Raw genomic sequence first — 20687 nt, 5'->3', positions numbered from 1 at the left:
ACCTCATTGTAGATACCCTGGATTTCTCCTTTATTTTGTTATTTGCCTTAGGTAACTGTTGCTTTGATTTTTAAAGGATACTAGAAATATTGATGATTTCTTCTTGGAGACAAAGTAAGACTCTTGAATTGTAATGACAATCACCACCTAGGATAATAAAAAATCTCAATGCTAATGAGACTCCTGTTTTTTAACTTAGTGCATAGAAAGATCACTTGAAGGTGATTTTGGAAAGCGAGTTCACCCCGCTTAGCCTTTGTCAGTTCATCCATGAACAAGGATATTTAAGAGATGTTCCTCTGAGCCCATATCACACTATTTGCCCATGGCTAAGCTTAGGATGACCAGAGTCTGTTGGATGATGATCTTATTCATAGGACCTTGCTCAAGGACCAGGATTCAAAATCTATTCATTGTTCCTTTCCAGGCTAATTTTCCTAAACCCACAATTCTCCTTGAATCATATTGTTTTCCAGTAGGGACTAACTTCATGTTGGGTTGGAGACAGTTTCAGCTTATTTGCAACCCATGGTCTAGTTCCTTCTTGCAAGATAGAGAAAGAACACAGCATCTCTTCTGATGTAAAGCAAGGGAAAGAGACAGGAGGTTCAGAGTCTCTCCTCAGCCAAAGCTGTTGAACAACCTTATTTTCCCCTTAGGTCCACAGAGGCTCATTTGTACAGAGTGGCTGCATTTGATTATTTTGGAGATGGTGGACTTAATTAAATTGGTACTTGTGTCTGATGAAAATTAGAGCATAAAAAAACGATGATTTAAAAAGCCCTTTAAGGCTTTTGTATTCTGTGAGCTACCGTTTTGGAATCACAGCTGTATGGGAATTTGACTTCTTTACTTTGAGGTAAAGGAGTTTCCTCAACAGGAGGAGCTGTCTGAACGCGCTGAAGCTTATACCAGTGAATAGGTTCTCAACTCTAGTGACTTCTCCAATTCAAAATGCACTGTAAATTACAAAGACCTCAGAATGAAAGCCTGGAAGAATGGTTCTGAGACTGAGAATTGATACTTTTTCTTTCATTATGGTCAAGTAAGAGTTTTTTTTTAAAATATATATTTTCTAGTTACAAAAGTAAATAAACTAAAATATTAAATGTTAAAATGCTACTATCTCATGCTTAACTAGTTTTTATTGACTAAATAAATGATAAATATGTACATTTAAAGGTGTTTTATATTCTCTAAAATACTATAAATATCTTGAATTTGTGTTAAAATCATTTTTAAAAAATAGGAGTGTTGGACATCCAGCAGACCTGAACTGAACCCATGGCCAGGGCAATTAACGTGACTGAGTTGATCATCACTGGCCTTTTCCAGGACCCAGAGGTGCAGAAGGTGTGCTTTGTGCTGTTCCTTCCTGTGTACCTGGCCACAGTGCTGGGCAACGGCCTCATTGTTGTGACAGTCAGCGTCAGTAAGAGTCTGAATTCCCCCATGTACATCTTTCTCAGCTCTTTGTCACTGGTGGAGATCTGTTACTCCTCTACTGTTGTCCCTAAGTTCATCACTGATTTACTTGCTAAGGTTAAAACAATTTCCCTAAAGGGGTGTTTGGCTCAGATATTCTTCTTCCATTTCTTGGGGGTTGCTGAGATATTTTTGCTTGTGGTGATGGCCTATGACCGCTATGTGGCCATCTGCAAACCTCTTCATTATATGAACATCATGAGTCGTCAAGTGTGTCACTTGCTGGTGGCTGGTTCCTGGCTGGGGGGCCTCATTCACTCTATAATCCAGATCCTCATCACCGTTCCATTGCCCTTCTGTGGTCCCAATGTGATTGACCACTACTTCTGTGACCTGCAGCCACTATTTAAGCTAGCCTGCACTGACACCTTTATGGAGGGCGTTATTGTGATGGCCAACAGCGGCTTGATCTCTATAATCTCTCTCCTTATCTTGGTGTCCTCCTATGCCACCATCCTAATCAACTTGAGGAACCACTCTGCAGAGGGGAGGCGCAAGGCCCTCTCTACCTGTGCCTCTCACATTACAGTGGTCATCTTGTTCTTTGGACCCGCCATCTTCCTTTATCTGCGACCTTCCTCCACTTTCACTGAAGACAAACTTGTGGCTGTGTTCTACACAGTCATCACCCCCATGCTGAACCCCATCATCTATACACTTAGAAATGCAGAGGTGAAGAATGCCATGAAGAAGTTGTGGGGAAGAAAAGAGCTCAGAGACAGAGTGAAATGAGCCACAAGCAATGGGAAGTGATTTAAAACATTAGTCTGTTGTTGATGTAGAGTTTGGTGTTTTGGTTCAAATTCAAATAAAAGAGTAATAAGATGAACGTGGTTCTTCTACCACTATACCTCTCTTCATACCCAAATGCTTCAAGGATGGAGGTCAGATCATCTCTATGACATGCTGAATTTGATTGGCTGCATAGTTTCCTGGCTCTGTATGGTTACTTATAGGTCTTGGTAATTTGAAGGTTCAAAGCAAGTTCAAATGCAGAAAACATTTAGAAACGTGCTTGTATCTTTCTTTGACACATAGTAATATTTTATAATATAGAGTATTATATTATAATATATTATATCATGTAATACAATATAGGGTATATAACATAAACCCTATATTATAAAATATATTACCAACTGCATGTACTATATAATAACCATTTTACAGTGAGAGGCTTATTATATCGCACAGTTAGCATTTTCTTTATTGTTGAGAAAATTCAACAATCTATCTACTAGCTACTTGAAATATTTACCACTCATGTGGCCTTACTGTGTTATAAAATATTTGGAGTTATTCATCTTATCAATCTTCATAAAAGTACATATTACTTCTACCTTTTCCTTTCATTTCACTTATTTGTAAGTAACTTATTTCATCAAAACGCCAACCAACCAGAGGTATTATCAGGGCTTATGTGGTGTTCCAGCCGTTATTCTTTTTCATGTTCGTATAAGCTGTCGAGACTCGCACCCAGCGACTTTTCTATTCTGATTGGCTGCTAGAGTCTTATATTCTAGATCATCTGATCTCAGCCACCAGAAGAGACAGCTTTAGTACTTGTGTTATACTGGCACCAAAGAGTGTCTTTGGGCTCTCCCACAGTGTCCAACATTTGTAAATCAAAGTAATACAAAATGACAGCATTCTACTTATGAATTGGGAAATAAGTCAAATGTTTTCACAAAGAGAAGATGACTTTTAGCCTTATGAGATACTGAAAATTAAGAATGTTAGAAATTGTTATTGTCTTAATTTGAAGAATGAAGGACAGGGTCATATTGTTTCTACTTCACTTCTTGGTTCCTTTATTGTAAGTGACCATGTCACAGCTGTTTCTTCTCATGGCCATTCGTATTTCTTTCTTCAGTGTAGGTTGGTAAGAGTTTATGCCCATCTACCTTGTTATATCTCTGAGAATCTCTTCAATGCCCCACTGTGTCTCCTCATTGTGAATGGTTTTGATTATATCCTTCACTTGGTCCCCATTGGCTTTGGAGTTGTGTAGGATTGCATCGATTCATACCATCCACCCACATTTTCTCAAGTGTGTGGCATGCCAGTGTGTCTCTGTTAAGTGTCTTTTTGGCTCTGAGATCATATACAATAGCATTATCTACTTGTCACTGCAGGACAAGGCATGGACAAATTTATAAGCTGATGAAAACAGTGTCTGTCTGTGTTAATACACAACAGTGCAAGACTCATAGCGACTGAGCATGTAAAGTTTGTGCAGTGCCAGTAAAACCTGAAAAATTTAAAATTGAATTTTCAGTGACGTAAATCTCCACACCACACATCTTTAGTGACTATAAACTTGATAGAATAAGTATGTTTTCTTCTTTACACTTGTAGATGTCTTAGTGTTAAAGGTGAGACTTTTGCCTCAGTTTCTTAATCCTAATACGGCCAACTGCCTTTACTCTCAGACTTTCACTAACCAGTTCTTTATCTCACTTTCCCATGTCTTTTGTAATCACTCCAAATTCCCACCCAAGTGTTAAGGTGCCTGGAGAGAAGAGATATTGGTAGCAGCCACAGGCTATGCTCTGTGAGCTTTCCTTGGTTTTCCATTGTTGATCGAAGAATGCCCTTAAAGCCTGTGCTTAGTAGAGGGACTACACATAGCTAGAGATCTTGCTGTGTTATTTGTTGAATGAACGAATGGGTGAATGTTACCTTTCAGAGGCAATTCCTTTCATATTCAGTGGTTATGACCGCTGTCACCATAGACAGGGAGGCAGAAGTACAAGGAGACCAAGTGATTTTATAAATGCACATTATACACAAATAAGAGAATGAGAAGGTGAGATGAAAATAATGTAGGTTTTAGCCATTCTGACAGGTATAAAGTAGAATCTCAGAGTTGCTTTGATTTGCATTTCCCTGATGACTAGGGACATTGAACATTTCTTTAAGTGTTTCTTGGCCATTAAGTATTCTTCTGTTGAGAATTCTGTTAAGCTCTATAGCCCATTCTTAAATTGTATTATTTTGTTTGGCGGTGTTTAATTTCTTGAGTTCTTTATATATTTTGGATATTAGTCCTCTGTCAGATGTAGGGTTGGTAAAGATTTTTTTCCCAGTTGGTAGGCTGTTGTTTTGTTCTGCTGAAAATGTCCTTCACCTTATAGAATGTTTTCAGCTTCATGAGGTCCCATTTATTAATTGTTGATTTTAGAGCCCGAGCTGTTGGTGTCCTGTTCAGGAAGTTGTCTCCTGTGTTATTGAGTTTAAGGCTCTTTCCCACTTTTTCTAATAGATTTAGTGTACCTGGTTTTATGTTGAGGTCTTTGGTCCACTTGGACTTTAGTTTTGTACAGGATGATAAATATGCATCTATTTGAATTTTTCTACACATGGACATCCAGTTAGACCAGCACCACTTGCTGAAGATGCTATCTTTTTCCATTGTGTGATTTTGGCTTCTTTGTCAAAAATCAAGTGTCCATAGGTGTGTTGGTTTATTCTTGGGCCTTCAATTTGATTCCAATGATCAATCAGCCCATTTCTATGCCTGTACTATGCTGGTTTTTTCTTTCTTTCTTTCTTTTTTTTTTTAACTTTGTCATATTTTAATGCTTTTCTTTACAAACACAACCCCAGTCATATACCTCGTGACACAGCCTTGGGGAGAAAAGAAACCTCTTTTTTGATAGGCTTACGATATAGAACTGAGAAGTACTCTAACAGAAAAAAAGACAAGTCTTCAGAGCTGGGTGTTTCAGCAGCCAAAGCCGGATGGCAGACTGAAACCAGAACCTATGCAAACAGACTTTACATCAAAAACAAACAAACAAACAAATAAAAACAGGTTATACACTGTGGGCAATTTGAGCATCAGGGGTGGATATTCCTCCATAAGATCTTTTATTGTATAGGATTGTCTTAGCTATTTGGGGTTGTTTGTTTTCCATATGGAGTTGAGAATTGTTCTTTCAATATTTATAAATGATTGTTTTGGCATTTTGATGGAAATTGCATTGAATCTTTAGAATGGCTAAGAAAAAAATTCAAGAGACAGCACATGTTGGAGAGGATGTGGAGAAAGGGGAACATTCTTCCATTGCTGGTGAGGAAGCAAACTTGTACAACCACGTTGGAAATCAATCTGGCCCTTTTCAGAAAATTGAAAATAGTTCTACCTTAAGACTCAGCTATACTATTCTTGAGCATATACCTGAAAGATGCTCCACCATACAACAAAGACATTTGCTCAACTATGTTCATAGCAGCTCTATTCATAATAGCCAGAATCTGGAAACAGCCCATATGTCCATCATCTGAAGAATGGATGAAGAAACCGTGGTACATTTACACAGTGGAATACTACTCAGCTATTAAAAACAAGGCAATCTTGAAATTTGCAGGAAAATGGATGGAACTAGAAATGATCATCCTGAGTAAGATCACCTAGACCCAGAACATGCATGTTTTATACTCAGTTGTAAGTGGATATCACCCACATAATACAGGATAACCACACTACAATACACAGACCTAAAGAAGCTAAATAACATGGAGACCCTAGGGAGGAGGCTTAATTCTCATTCAAAAGAGAAATAGAATGGAGACCAGAAGCAGCTGAAGAGAAGGAACAGGATGGAAGCCTACCGTACAGTTCCCCTGAAAGATTCCACCCAGCTATGGATTGAAGTATATGCTGAGGCTCACAGCCAAATGTTGGGGTGGTGCACAGGGAGTCTTATGGAAGAGTTGGGGGATAGAAGACCTGAAGGGGACAGGAGTTCCGCAAGGAGAACAATGGAGACAACAGATCTGGGCCATGGGGCTGTGTGAGAGTGGGCTGCAGAGACTGAGGCACCAGGCAATGACTGTGCCTGGTGAGGACCTAGAGCCTCTGTTCAGATGTAGTTACTAGGCAGCACAGTCTCCTTGTGAGTCTCCTAATATGGGGAGTGGCAGCTACATCTGACATGGACTCTGGCGCCCACTTGTTCATCATTTCACCCTGGCGGGGCAGCCTTGCCAGGACACAGAGGAAGAGGATACAGGGAGTCCAGATGAGACTTGATAGGCTGGGGTCAGATGATAGGGGAAGTGTGCTCCCACTTTCTGAGGACTGGGGGGTTGGAGAGGAGGAATTAGGGAGGAAGTGTGGGGCCAAGAGGAGAGGAGGGATGGAGATATAATTGGGATATATATTGAATACATTAAATATAAAAAAGAAAGTAAAGCTCATATAAAAAGATAATAATGTAGATTAATACTACAGTTTTATATAGAAGTAGAGACAGGAGAACGGGAAGTTGGTATTGAAATAGCCTGTCCTTAGGTGAATACTTACTCAGTAGCTGATCAAAACCTAGTGACCAGCAACTTTCTTTCACTTTAAAAATATTCTGATATTTATTGCAGTTAGAAACAGTAATTATTAAGTTACACCTCTGTTTCTTCTCTGAATGTAACTTCCTCACTGTGGAAAAATATTGAATTGTTACTAAAATGATTGCAAAAGTATTAGAAACTTTCCCAAAGTCACAGCTTATTTGGCTAAGTTTTCCAATAGGGAAAAGAAAATCCATGGGGAAGAAAGTCTCTTGGTTTTTTGATTGGATTCATTTATCATAAATAGTCCAAGTATCTGAATATTCAATCACAATGCTTGGATATTCTGCGAATGGGACGGCCATATCAAGACAGGATTTTATTTCACCCCTGAATGTTTTGCTCTCATGAATTTTATTCATAGTCTAAAGGTTGTAAATCTAGAATTTCTGCTTCTTGTGATTTGTCTTGGTCATCAGCCTTGTTTTCTAAGTACTCCATGGGTGTTTGCTTAGGGGTCAGATCCAGTCCTTGAACAGCAGTACCACCTCCACCTCACATCCTCAAAGCCCAGTGATTCAGAGACAACACTGTACTATTTGTGCACGAGTACCTGATAAATGATCAGACTGTGGCTTTGGGAAATCAAGTCACCTCTCTCAGACTCTTCCCTTTTCTTGTATGTTCAGGAATTAGAATAAGGTTATCCTTGGGTGGTCTAGCTAAGTGTGACCTGGGCTTGGGTCTTCAGTGAGAAATAATCTGCGTGGTGGTGATATTCATCAAAGGACTTCATTTACTGCAGAAAACAAAATATGTAAGGTGGAATCTTATACTTCTTCCCTGTTCAGTTTTTCGCCCGGAACACAATCTCTCCTCAAGCCATGGTCTGTTTCATGGGAGCAGAGAATTTTACGGTGAATTAGAGGTAATTTATTTGAAATCCTTGTGATCTAATTCTTTGTTCTGAGGCAGAGCTGGAACAAACCAGCTCTTCTGCCCTGAAGGTAGGTGGACTAGTGGTAAGGGCCAAACTCAGTGGGCTGCTATATGTATCAGGTAATTCATTTTCTCTATCCCTGTCTCTATGGACTTTCACATTCATCTGGGGATCTGTCCCCTCAGTTTCTGTGCTTGCTGGTGAGCCATTTGTGCAGGAAACGAGGAGGGGATTATCAATTTCTAAATGGATCTGAGTACAAGAGAGGGAGGAATAAATGCAGAAAGTCAGAGTTGGTGAATAAGAATAGGTCATGTTAAAAAAAGATAGGTTATCAGATGTGAAAACTAACATCTGTTGGGGGGGGGGGAATGAAGCCTGGAAACACAGGACCCTACACAATTTTCTTCCTACCTCTGAGTGATGTCTCAGATTGGTGTATTAAATTAAAGTTGTATGTAGAGATATTTTCATTTCTTTTGTGGGTCAGAAATAATGTTCAGCCTCAGAGAAGAAGCCTAGCTTTTGTAGGTAAATGAATATACCTGTAACTTCTTACAACTATCACGCTGAATCTGAACTCTTTTGTACTATGTTTACACTACTAATGATGTATGATTCTGGGTTAGATGCACAGATGCAGTGGTTAAACTCGTTGGTTTGAGATCCTGGTTCTGTTGCTGTATAGTTATTCAGAAACTATGAATACACATTAATTCATTTATCTGTGTTTATATTTCTTCATATGCAAAAGCTGGTAACAATCAGAGGTAGTTCAAAATTTCTTATAAAAATGGGATGAATTAACACATATAATTTAAAGCACTACATATAAGAGCTACAAGATAGCTCAGTGGATAGAGATACTTGCTTCTGAGTGTGATGACCTGAGTTCATCCCCCCAGGTATGTCTCACGATGTGGAAGAGAGAAGAGAACTGACTTCTGTAAGTTGTCTTCTTAGCATCACACCCACACTGGGGTATGAGCATCCACATACAGCAATAAATCAAGAAAGGTAATTTAAAACATTCAAAAATTGTGGAGTTGTGGTAAAGCCCTAAAAGTATGGCATATAATAAGGACTTTTGAAATGCTGGCTGTTGGCATTGGAGAGATGGCTCAGTGGTTAAGGGTGCTTACTACTTTTGTAGAGAGCCAGGGTTCAGTTCTTAGCACTGACATGGCTGCTCACAGCTGCTTGTGACACCAATTGCAGGACACGTGATTCTCCATTCTGACCTTTGTGGAATGCTGAACGCTCAGGGTGCACATGCACACACTCAGAAACACACATATCCACACAAAATGATGAAAAGGACATGTTAGCTTTTCATATTCACTAAAATACAAATAAATAAAGATTTAAGAAATATAGTAAACACAAGTATACTATACTAAATTAGTATACTTTTTGTTGGATGACATAACATGACCACCACAATGACAAAATAGCATGCCAATTATTGTGAATAAGGACAGAGGGGCATGACAACTTTGTTCCGTAGTAGTGAAATTCTGATTGCAAAGTAGAGTGAAAGAATCGAGAGGGAACAAAGGACAGCTTGTGTTAAGGCAATTGCTAGGTAGTGTCTACTTGAGAGCTGACTATAAGGGAACAAACTTATGGGAATGATTTGTGAAAGACCTTGATCTCCTGAGAGCAGGAGGATTTGTTTTGGTGGGTCACAGGGAAGTCTTTGTTTGTTTTAAGTCTTTATTCAGTCCTCAGAGAAGATGTATACATTCTCAGTGACATCGTTTAGAAAAGTCTACTGTATAAACAGGGTTTGGCTTGGGCTTGCAAGATGGGTAGAGTTGGAGGAGACAGGTGAGGACATTTTGGTTAAGTGAGGTTTTGTGGTGGGAATTATTAGAGTGTTTTTTTTTTTTTTTTTTTTTTGTGGTTTCGGGAAGGACTCTTACTTGAACAATGCAAGCAGAAGCTTGGGGAAATCAGAGGATAAATTGTTTAGGGATGTGTCAGATTATGAAAAGAATTAATATGAAATTAGAGGAAATTATAAGTGTCCTGGCTGATTTCTTTATGAATATTGAACTAATAAGAACTAAATCTGAGTGAGCAGAAAAGATTTTTTTGTTGTCGACCAAGACGATAAAGGAGATGGAAGTTTATATTTGTTACATGTGACCTTGGCAAAACTTAATCCTTGAATTAGGGAAACCCATAAACCTATTCACTAACCATTTTCAGTATGCTTAAAGTTGTTTAAAAAAGTTTTTCTTGCACATGAATTCAAAATGAGTGTTTAAAATTTGAGGTATCAGTTAGGGACAGGAAGAGAGTTGTGGAGGCTCCAGCGCTTCTAGGCTTCAACCAAAGTGACAGGAATAAATAATGGCCTATCTCTTCAAATGCAACACTATTTGGTCCCAATTCAATTCTTAATGCTTTTGAATTTCTTTTACTTAATTTTTTCATTAAAAAATTTCATACAATATATGTTAATCCTATTCTTTCCTAACTGCTCCCAGATCCACCTCTCTACTAAGCTAACTTCATTTTCTTTTTTTTTATTTCGTTTTTTAAAATTAATTTATTCTTGTTACATCTCAATGGTTATCCCATCCCTTGTATCCTCCCATTCTTCCCCCCCCCCCCTTTTCCCCTTACTCCCCTCCCCTATGACTGTTTCTGAGGGGGATTACCTCCCCCTGTATATGCTCATAGGGTATCAAGTCTCTTCTTGGTAACCTGCTATCCTTCCTCTGAGTGCCACCAGGTCTCCCCCTCCAGGGGACGTGGTCAAATATGAGGCACCAGAGTACGTGAGAAAGTCATATCCCACTCTCCACTCAACTGTGGAAAATGTTCTGCCCATTGGTTAGATCTGGGAAGGGTTTTTTTTTTTCTTCCAAAATAATCAACTAACCAACCAGACAACAACAATAACAAGCACCTCCTTCCTAAACTACTTTAGAAACACCCACTCCCCTCAAATCCCCACAAAAACACCTAATCTTTTTAGTGTGGGCTAATTACTTCTGGACATGAGATCTGCCCTGGAGTGTAGTTGATACACTCAGTGCCACTCCATGAGAGAAAACTGATTTTTCTCTCTCCTAGCAGTTATCCATGGCAAACAGCTTTTTGGTTAGGGGTGGGACTTTCATCCACTTCCTCGCCTCCACTCTTGGATTTTGTGTGGCTTGAACTTGTGTAGGTCTCGTGCGCGCTGTCACACTTTCTGTGAGTATACATGTACACGAACCCTACTGTTTCTGGAAACATAACCACCTTTTCATCAGTTCTGTGTTTTCTCTATGCAGTCCTCTCTCTGTTGCTCCCACTTAGCTATGGAGAAAGTTCTCTGTCTCCTTGTGATGAATGTCTCTCGGTAGACTTGGTGGTAGATAGTGAGAAATGACTGTAGACTAGTGAGGAGAATCTGGTAAGTTCAATACTCTCAGAGATGTGAGCTTTTGTTGTAGAACCATATTTCAGGATGCAAGAAGATGTTGAGGAGGACTCTGCCTTGAGTGGGTGAGCACTGAGTGAGTACTAAGTAAGTTAGTGAGTACTAAGTAAGTGAGTGAGTACTGAGTAAGTGAGTGAGTACCGAGTAAGTGAGTACTGAGTAAGTGAGTGAGTACTGAGTAAGTGAGTACTGAGTAAGTGAGTGAGTACTGAGTAAGTGAGTGAGTACTGAGTAAGTGAGTGAGTACTGAGTAAGTGAGTACTGAGTAAGTGAGTGAGTACTGAGTAAGTGAGTACTGAGTAAGTGAGTACTGGCGCCTCCGAGGAGAGAAGACAACAGGGAAGACATGGGTAATGGGCAGAAGGAACAGGAAAACTATTTCTCGATAAAGTATAGTTTTATTTCTTAGAGAGTTTATGGTTTTGGAAGCTTTGGCCTCTTGTTGGTGATTGAATTATGATGGCTTATTCTGTTTATGAATCAGTGGGCTTGAAGAGTGAGTGGCATTGCTGCCAAGGGATCTTTCCTTGTCATCTGTGGCATCAGATGATGTCTCTGCCAACTCCTTTGTCCTGAGCTTGCTTTAGAGATCCCAGCTTGCAGAACTATGAGATAATGAATGTATATTCTTTATGAATTACCAAGTTTATGCTTCTGGTGTAATAATTCCCTGAGGAACAGGAAGAACAGAAATGGACCAGAATGGTGTCAAACAGGATGACTGAAGGGGAAGACCTGTTAAATGCAACGAAGATAATACAAATACATGATCTGTGTATCTATCTATGCATCTCAGCTATCTACCTATAATATAGCTTGAATTGTTAAATTCATAATGCCTGGTGATGAATCAGAAAGATACCTGGGCTGAAAGTTAGAAGAACTTGTTCTGACTTACATTTTTTATGTGACCATTCAGAAACACACACTTCTGTTTCTGTTTTCTCTTAATAGCTAAATAAATAAAGACATTAACTTACTAACATTTAATGTTGATTGAGAATGTACTCGCTAAGTGAAAGACTGAGTAGTACATACATAGCAAAGCAGCCTATGCTTTGTAGAATGCTTTTAGTGAAATTAATTTGTGCTATAATCTTTGACTCTTTTTCAGCCTTCATACTAGCTGTTGTCTAATACACTTGAGCTGACTCCATGGCCAATGTAACTGAGTTAATTTTCACTGGCCTTTTCCAGGACGCAGAGGTGCAGAAGGTGTGCTTTGTGCTGTTCCTTCCTGTGTACCTGGCCACAGTGCTGGGCAATGGCCTCATTGTTGTGACAGTCAGCGTCAGTAAGAATTTACATTCTCCCATGTACTTCTTTCTCAGCTCCTTGTCCCTGGTGGAAATCTTTTACTCTTCTACAATTGTCCCTAAGTTCATCACTGATTTACTTGCTAAGGTTAAAACCATCTCTCTGAAAGGCTGTTTGGCTCAGATATTTTTCTCCCATTTCCTTGGAGTTGTTGAAGTCATTTTGCTTGTGGTGATGGCCTATGACCGCTATGTGGCCATCTGCAAACCTCTTCATTATATGAACATCATGAGTCGTCAAGTGTGTCACTTGCTGGTGGCTGGTTCCTGGCTGGGGGGCCTCATTCACTCTACAATCCAGATCCTCATCACCGTTCCATTGCCCTTCTGTGGTCCCAATGTGATTGACCACTACTTCTGTGACCTGCAGCCACTATTTAAGCTAGCCTGCACTGACACCTTTATGGAGGGCGTTATTGTGATGGCCAACAGCGGCTTGATTTCTATAATCTCTCTCCTTATCTTGGTGTCCTCCTATGCCACCATCCTAATCAACTTGAGGAACCACTCTGCAGAGGGGAGGCGCAAGGCCCTCTCTACCTGTGCCTCTCACATTACAGTGGTCATCTTGTTTTTTGGGCCTGGTGCATTTATTTACATGAGACCCTCCTCCACCTTCACTGTGGACAAACTTGTGGCTGTGTTCTACACAGTCATCACCCCCATGCTGAACCCGATTGTTTACACACTAAGAAATGGAGAGATGAAAAATGCCATAATGAAATTCTGGAACCAAAAGGAGAACTGAAGGGCCACCAACAAAAATATGTCTTGGTTTCTGTGGTTTTTGAAATAGGTTTTGTTTTTAGTCAATTTTTTCCTTTTTCTTAAAAAAATCGTCTTCAATTTGTAGTAAAATTTCCTTTATGGTTGACATTGTCTACTCTGTTTGAATTGTCAAAATCCTCATGGTATTCATCATTGTCTCGGGATAAGATTTGATAGATCCACTAAGATCAAAGTATTCATCTTCCGTTGACATCACTGGAAGCAAAACTCCCAAATTTAAAGAAAATAGAATTTATTTATTTATTTATTTTTTGGAAAATAGAATTTATTAATCTTTAAAATTTGCCTGTTCATTTTGTAACTATAGATAGATGTACATAGAATGTACATATGTATGTAAAAATAGATAGATGATAGATAGATGATAGATAGATAATAGACAGATAGATAGACAGATAGATAGATTAATAGAGAGGAGTTGGATAGATGTGGCGGTGGGATGATCTGGGCCAAGATTATTGAAGGGAAACCCTGATCAGAACATATTGTATGAGATATATTTATTATCAATAAAAACATAAACCCCAAACTATATATGTATACCTTTATATGTATATCTTTAAATAACAGAGATATGAACAGTTTACTAGTATTTGAGAGCTCTTAATTGTTAATTTTTGTCAAAGTATTAAAACCTAGACCTGGAAAGACAAACATATTTTGTACTTACTTTTAAGTGGACATTAGTTGTTAAGTAAATGATAAACATACTATGACCTACAGACCCAGAGAAGATAAGTATTAAGGAGGACTCTAAGGGAAATGCATGGATCTCCCTGGGAAAGGGAAATAGAATAGATTTCACAAATGGACTGGGGGCTGATGGGACTGGGAGCAGAAGGGATTACTTGGTCGGGGAGGGACAGAGGGAGAGATTTTGGGAAGAGATGACTGGAATTAGAGAGTATTTGAGGGGCAGTGTAGAAACCTAGTTAAGTAGAAACTCCTGAGACTATGAAGGTGACCCTAGCTACTTCTGCTGGTGGGACTCAGGTACTAACCCAGCAACAAAACCTTAGAGCTACATTTTGTCCTTCCTGTAAGATGTGCAGGGGACAATCAATAGAGGAACAGAACTTGTGGGAATGGCCAACCAATTTGAGGTCCACATCACAAAAGGAAGCCCATACTCAACATTCCCTGGATGACCAGGAACTGCCCACTGTAGAAAGACTTTATTACCAGGGCTGAGAGCAGCCCATGTCTGTCTGTCTGTGTAACCATAACCATAACCATCATAAACATAAACAACATTTAGAAGGTAGTTTGACAGCATGGCCCTTTAGCAGCAACAAAATGACATCATCATCATCATCAATTATAATTTCTACCCTAGCATCTATGACCTTCCCATATATGGGCTTTTGACTAGGCATGAATTCCTTCCCATGAGCAGGCCTCAAATCCATTTACAGACCAATTGTTTGCTCCATAGCCATTATGTCACTATTGCACCCATGAGTATATAGTTCCTGGTATGTCAGTATTGTCAAATGTATGGCTCAGCATTGGGTAAAATCACTGATGCTTTTTCTCTTCAACAGACTGCATAGTACCTTCTGGCACCACAAAAGCTGTTCAGCAAGGAGGAAGTTTCACAGTTGTCTTGAGATTGATTTCTATATGTCTTAGAGCTAAAATATGTGATTGTATTCATGAATAGTGTCTTATCATGTGGTTATTTTCACTAGTGTTTCTTATCATCCATAACTTTTTCCTTCCTACCCATCAAAAGACTGAGTTGCATTCTGGAATGTTTTTCTTTTTCTTTCTACCTCTGTTATGTCCTAAAAGAAATCAAGGATGCTGCATCCATGAGTTTAAGTGGTTTTATTTTTTTCACAGTGCAATGTCCAATATCCATGACAGTGCTTGGGACATCATTGAATTTAATATTGCATTTATTATTCATGATGATGGAAGACTAACTGGACCAACAAACGACATCTGTTTCAGAAGAAATTCCTGCTACGTTCTATTATTGGAACACTGTTGTTGACAGAGGCACAAAAAGACCAAGTGCTTTCATATACAAAAATATGCACAAATACATGAAGGTAACTTGGGAAGAGTACAGGAATGATAGGATAGGCGAACTATTATTAAAATGTGAAGTGTAAGCAAAAGCAATGAGAAGGGGGAAGTGGAGCAGCATAACTGTTTTGCTGTCGTGAACCCAGTATTGATCAGTCCAGTGCTCAGTAATCTTCTTTCTTTCCTTATTCATCTGTAGTTAATTTTTAGTTGGTAGGTTTTGTCAAACACCGTCTGCATGCCCTACTTTCAGCACTTCATGTTCTTTCTCTCTACTATGTGCAAAATGAAATGGAAGTGACAGAGATATAATTAGAATATAGATTTGGAAACTTTCTTCAATCACAGTTTATTTGGCAAGTTTTACTGTAGGGAAAAGAAATTCCATGGGGAAATTGGTCCCTTGGTTGTTATGTGAGGGTTGGTTTACTATGAACACTTCAAGTGTGTGAGCATTCATTTCCAGTGCTTGGACTTCATGTAGGTGGGTAGTTCTTTATCAAAGCAGGATCCCAGAGGCTCCAAGTTTACTTATATTTTTGGTTGTGAGCCTAGACTTTAACAGCTGAGCTATATCTCCATGCCTACCCTTAAGGCTTTTATGTCTTAAAAATTACAAATGAAATACTGATGCCCCAAATTCCCTCCTTTGTGATTTAATATTAGACTTTATCCAGTGTATCTTTTTAAAAACTGCCAGGCTATTTTTTTATATGTTCTAGGATACAAAGCTAACTCCTTAAACATAACAACAACAATTATCTTTATCACCAATGTTAGCCTAGTAGTATTTGAGGGAATCTAGTTGCCCCCTTTTAGCTTGTATCGTCTCATGTATGAATAGAATGCGTCAGGATAATCTTTCTTTAAATTCTTTTCAGCACTATCCCAAGAGTGACTTAGTTCAGTATGATCTGAGGGTCTTCTATGAGAAATCAGCTGGTTGGTAACACTATCCCATGGATTTTGCTTGCTCTAAGATAAGCATTTTCAGGCAAGAATCCAGTTATTCTCTTAGCCCAGGTTTCCTAAGTCTGAGCAAACCTTGAATAGTGGTTTGTTCCAGAATGGTAGCTAACATTATGCTGACTTGGAGGCACATTGAGTGTATCTGCAATTCATGTTGTCCAATATTTTTGTTCCAAAGAAGCATAAAAGCACAACCTGTTCTCATATAAAGGTAGGTGATGTGACTAGAAGCAACATGCAAAATTTTGAGCTAACGTAGGATGCTGGGCTAGCTAAATATTTTATCAGAGCCATGAGAATTCATTTGTGAGGTAAAGTGGTTAGGGGAGAGTAACTTTTTTATGGCACAAAATCCATAGAATAAAATGTAATTATGCCAAAATTATTATTATTTTTTTACAATTATGCATTCTATAAAGTACTATTTTGGGATTATCAGATTCGGGCCTGTGATCAGTAGAGGTTCTGTTATTTTACTCCAAGGTCAGTCACATTAGTATATCAACTGTATTATATTTTTCACTAGCCATGGTCCACATTCTATTGCATGTTCTAGTATAAAGCAAAATAGGAGGTATTTCTTTACCATTTAAGTGGCAGAGAGAGAGAGTTGGAATGGGTGAGTGGGGGCAGGGAGTGAATGAAGGAGAGGGAGAAGAAGGAGAGGGAGAGGAAAAAAGAGAGGCAGAGGGAGAGGGGGAGGGGGAGGTAGAGGGGGAGGGGGAGGGGGAGGGGGAGGGAGAGGGAGAGGGGGAGGGAAACATTTCCAGAGATAAGGGTCATTTCCAAAGGAGTTTGGGATGAAGCCTGGAAACACTGTAGATTTACTCATTTCTCCTATCTACAAGTGATGTCTCATATTTGTTCTAGTAATAGATCAAGATTAAATAGTTTAAGCTCAAAGAAGAGTTATGTTTTATTTAGGTAAATATACTTAAAATTTCTAACAAAGGTTGTACTTAATTTGAACTTGTCTCTCATGTCTTCTCTATGGGTGCTGTTAATGAATGAGGCTCATTTACTCTACACTTTGCCTTTTTTGGACACATAGCAGGTGCTTGCTCAAGAAAGTAAGAGGGTATATGTCTCCCATATGGGCAGATAAGTAGTATTACCACAGCTTTGATATATGCTTAGATTATTACTTTTTTTCCTATTACAAAGGGGTATCAGTTCATACATTCTACGTTTGTGAGAAACTTAATATCTCTGCCTCATATAAACACTGAAGTAATTCAGAACAGAGGCACTTTAGTGAGCAGAAAACATTGCCTTTCTATTGATAAAGATGATAAGGGAGATGGTGGCTTATATTTGTTCCAAGTACCTTGTGTAGTTTACGTAAGAGTTAGGCAGACATACACACAGGCATGGCAGCATTGAATGTACCCAGCCAAACACGGTGTCATTGCCTATACTCCACAGAGACAGAATCTCATGAAGAAAACATATTATCTGAAATATCCATTTAAGAGGAGGAGAAGGTAAGGGCCTGTATAAGCCTAATCTCTTTTTCCAAGTTCACTCTGCCTCCTTTGGCAGGGTGTGGCTGGGAGTGTCTTATTACTCTATCAGGGAAGAAAATCTCTCCTGATCTATACCCAATTGTATGCTCGAAAATGGCTCTTTTTAATAAAACTGATCTGATTTTTTTTTATGTTTTATGATTTACAATATTTAAATACTGTGACCTTGACTGACTTCAGGATACTAAGATGGAATTAGTGAATATACAGTTTGAAAAAGAAGAATCAAAGGAAGTTCTGAATGGCCCCTATACCCTGCCTCCAACACTTGTGTGTAGGGTTAGGCTCTTCTTGCAGCACACTGATGGATATACCTGGACGTAAATTTGATGGCAGTTTGTTCTCTAGAGTGGTTGTAATGGTCTTCATGTTTACAACCAAATATGAGACCGGCCATAACTTACACACTAGCCCTTGGTATCTCACTTTTGCTGATCACTTTTTCAATTAAAAACTCTTGATTGATTTTTTAAAAATGAGTGTTTCTTTTTGTGTTTATGGGGATTTAATTGATCACTGGTGAGATACATTTTCATTTCATGTGTATTAATCTACTGATACAATAGAAAATGGATACTCCTTGAGGCACATAAGAAATAAGCGAAGATTAGAGGGGAAGAAGTCTGCCAAGGGAATCCTCCAAGAACAAGAGATATCAGAGTAGAGAACAGACAGTAAAACTGTAGGTTCTTAACTTGAATGGCTGCCCAAATTCAGGATATGTTGTCATAAGCATCAATGTACTGAAGCCTATACTGGTTCTGGACCCAGAATTGACTTCTGTCTGTGTGGGCAAGTAATCATTTCTATGGATTTCTATTTTTCAGTGATAAAACTAAGTAAATTAAAATACTGCAAAATGTTAGAGTGCCATATTAGATTATAAATTAATACCTATTGGATAAAGGAATGAATATTAGATGGGTTACTGTCTCTGACATCCTGTAAATGGTGTAAACTGGGACTACAATGGTTTTTTTCAGGATACTCACTGCCTGATGTCCATTACTCTCAAGCTGAACCCATGGCCAGGGCAAATAACGTGACTGAGTTGATCATCACTGGCCTTTTCCAGGACCCAGAGGTGCAGAAGGTGTGCTTTGTGCTGTTCCTTCCTGTGTACGTGGCCACAGTGCTGGGCAACGGCCTCATTGTTGTGACAGTCAGCATTAGTAAGAGTCTGCATTCCCCCATGTACATCTTTCTCAGCTCTTTGTCCCTGGTGGAGATCTGTTACTCCTCTACTGTTGTCCCTAAGTTCATCACTGATTTACTTGCTAAGGTTAAAACAATTTCCCTAAAGGGGTGTTTGGCTCAGATATTCTTCTTCCATTTCTTGGGGGTTGCTGAGATATTTTTGCTTGTGGTGATGGCCTATGACCGCTATGTGGCCATCTGCAAACCTCTTCATTATACAAACATCATGAGTCGTCAAGTGTGTCACATGCTGGTGGCTGGTTCCTGGCTGGGAGGCTTTTTACATTCTATAATCCAGGTTCTCATCACCATTCAGCTGCCCTTCTGTGGTCCCAATGTGATTGACCACTACTTCTGTGACCTGCAGCCATTATTCAAGCTAGCCTGCACTGACACCTTTGTGGAGAGTGTCACTGTAATGGCCAATAGTGGCTTAATTGCTCTGTGTTCCTTCCTTGTCTTGGTGTCCTCTTATGTCATCATCCTAGTTAACTTGAGGAACCACTCTGCAGAGGGGAGGCGCAAGGCCCTCTCTACCTGTGCCTCTCACATCATAGTGGTCACCTTGTTCTTTGGACCCGCCATTTTCCTCTACATGCGACCTTCCTCCACCTTCACTGAAGACAAACTTGTGGCTGTGTTCTACACGGTCATCACCCCCATGCTGAACCCCATCATCTACACACTCAGAAATGCAGAGGTGAAGAACGCTGTGAGGAAGTTGTGTGGAAAACAGAACACAGGGAAATGAAGGAGAGCTAGAGGATGGAACATACTTTTTAAAAATATAACAGAAGTGAATCTGTTTTCTATAAGATATTAAAAAAATGGTGACCAAAAATGTAAGAACATTCAATTAATGTCTCTGTGACTTTCCTGAGTAGGTGAAAACTCTGTGGTGTCCTGGTGTTACATGCAAGCACAATGCTGAGCGCCTCTCATGAATCTCATGGAACTTGATTACCTTCCTGATACCTGCTTTTATCATGGCTTAAATAATTTGAATATCATGAAATGACTATTCAAGCCAAGCAAAAATATAAAGCCCATTAAAAATTTGTAGTTTTAGGTCAGTCCTAAAAGCATGCATACAAGTAACAGTATATGGACCAAACAGATTATATTTAGGAATGTGTGTATATATATATATATATGCATGATTATATTCATGTGATAACAATTAGTGAAAAAAGAGGTCATGAATGTGGGAAAGCCTGTAAGCTTTGTCACAGGTAAAAGCAGTGTTGGCGGGCTTTACCCTTGGACACCCCATGGATACCTTGTGATAGATTGAGTGGAGCCATCTGGGCCTGGAATTCAGGAAGCCGACCTGCGGACTCCACCTGGATTTTTGTTTTTCTAATCGACCCTCAATGGGAGAAGGAGATTGCCCTCTGCACGTGACACAGGCAGGCAGAGAGGAGAGAGCAGCAGCAGGAGCAGACAGGGCTTGTGCGCACATGGATCAGCGAACAGGCTGGACCAGCATGCAGGCCAGAGACACCTAAGGACCCGTCCTGTGGAACGGATACCGGAAGGTTCACTTTTTTCCCCTTTAACCTCTTTTTCCTCTTGTGTAAGCTAGTTGGGTTGTATAATAAAGTTTAATTGTTAAGAAACAGAACCTACACATGAATTTGTTTTTTAAGTTATTATAATTATTATTATAACTATTATTATATATTTTATTATAATATAAT

General features: G+C 39.2%; 3 protein-coding genes across 3 annotated transcripts; all 3 read left to right on the top strand.

Annotated features, from left to right (window-relative positions):
• The first annotated feature begins 1284 nt into the window (after positions 1-1284).
• On the top strand, positions 1285-2217 carry LOC127188390 (olfactory receptor 142-like). The gene has a single exon (XM_051144867.1). It carries the CDS (start codon positions 1285-1287, stop codon positions 2215-2217), a length of 933 nt encoding a protein of 310 aa, XP_051000824.1.
• A 10094-nt stretch (positions 2218-12311) lies between these two features.
• LOC127188559 (olfactory receptor 142) lies at positions 12312-13220 on the top strand. Its single transcript, XM_051144995.1, has one exon. It carries the CDS (start codon positions 12312-12314, stop codon positions 13218-13220), a length of 909 nt encoding a protein of 302 aa, XP_051000952.1.
• Positions 13221-18814: 5594 nt separating this feature from the next.
• LOC127188558 (olfactory receptor 4B1-like) lies at positions 18815-19738 on the top strand. Its single transcript, XM_051144994.1, has one exon. The coding sequence runs from the start codon at positions 18815-18817 to the stop codon at positions 19736-19738; it is 924 nt and encodes a 307-aa protein (XP_051000951.1).
• The last annotated feature ends 949 nt before the right edge of the window (positions 19739-20687 follow it).

Source organism: Acomys russatus, chromosome 4 (assembly GCF_903995435.1).
Source record: "Acomys russatus chromosome 4, mAcoRus1.1, whole genome shotgun sequence".
Lineage (NCBI taxonomy): Eukaryota > Metazoa > Chordata > Mammalia > Rodentia > Muridae > Acomys > Acomys russatus.
This window is presented reverse-complemented; position numbering and strand designations above follow the sequence as displayed.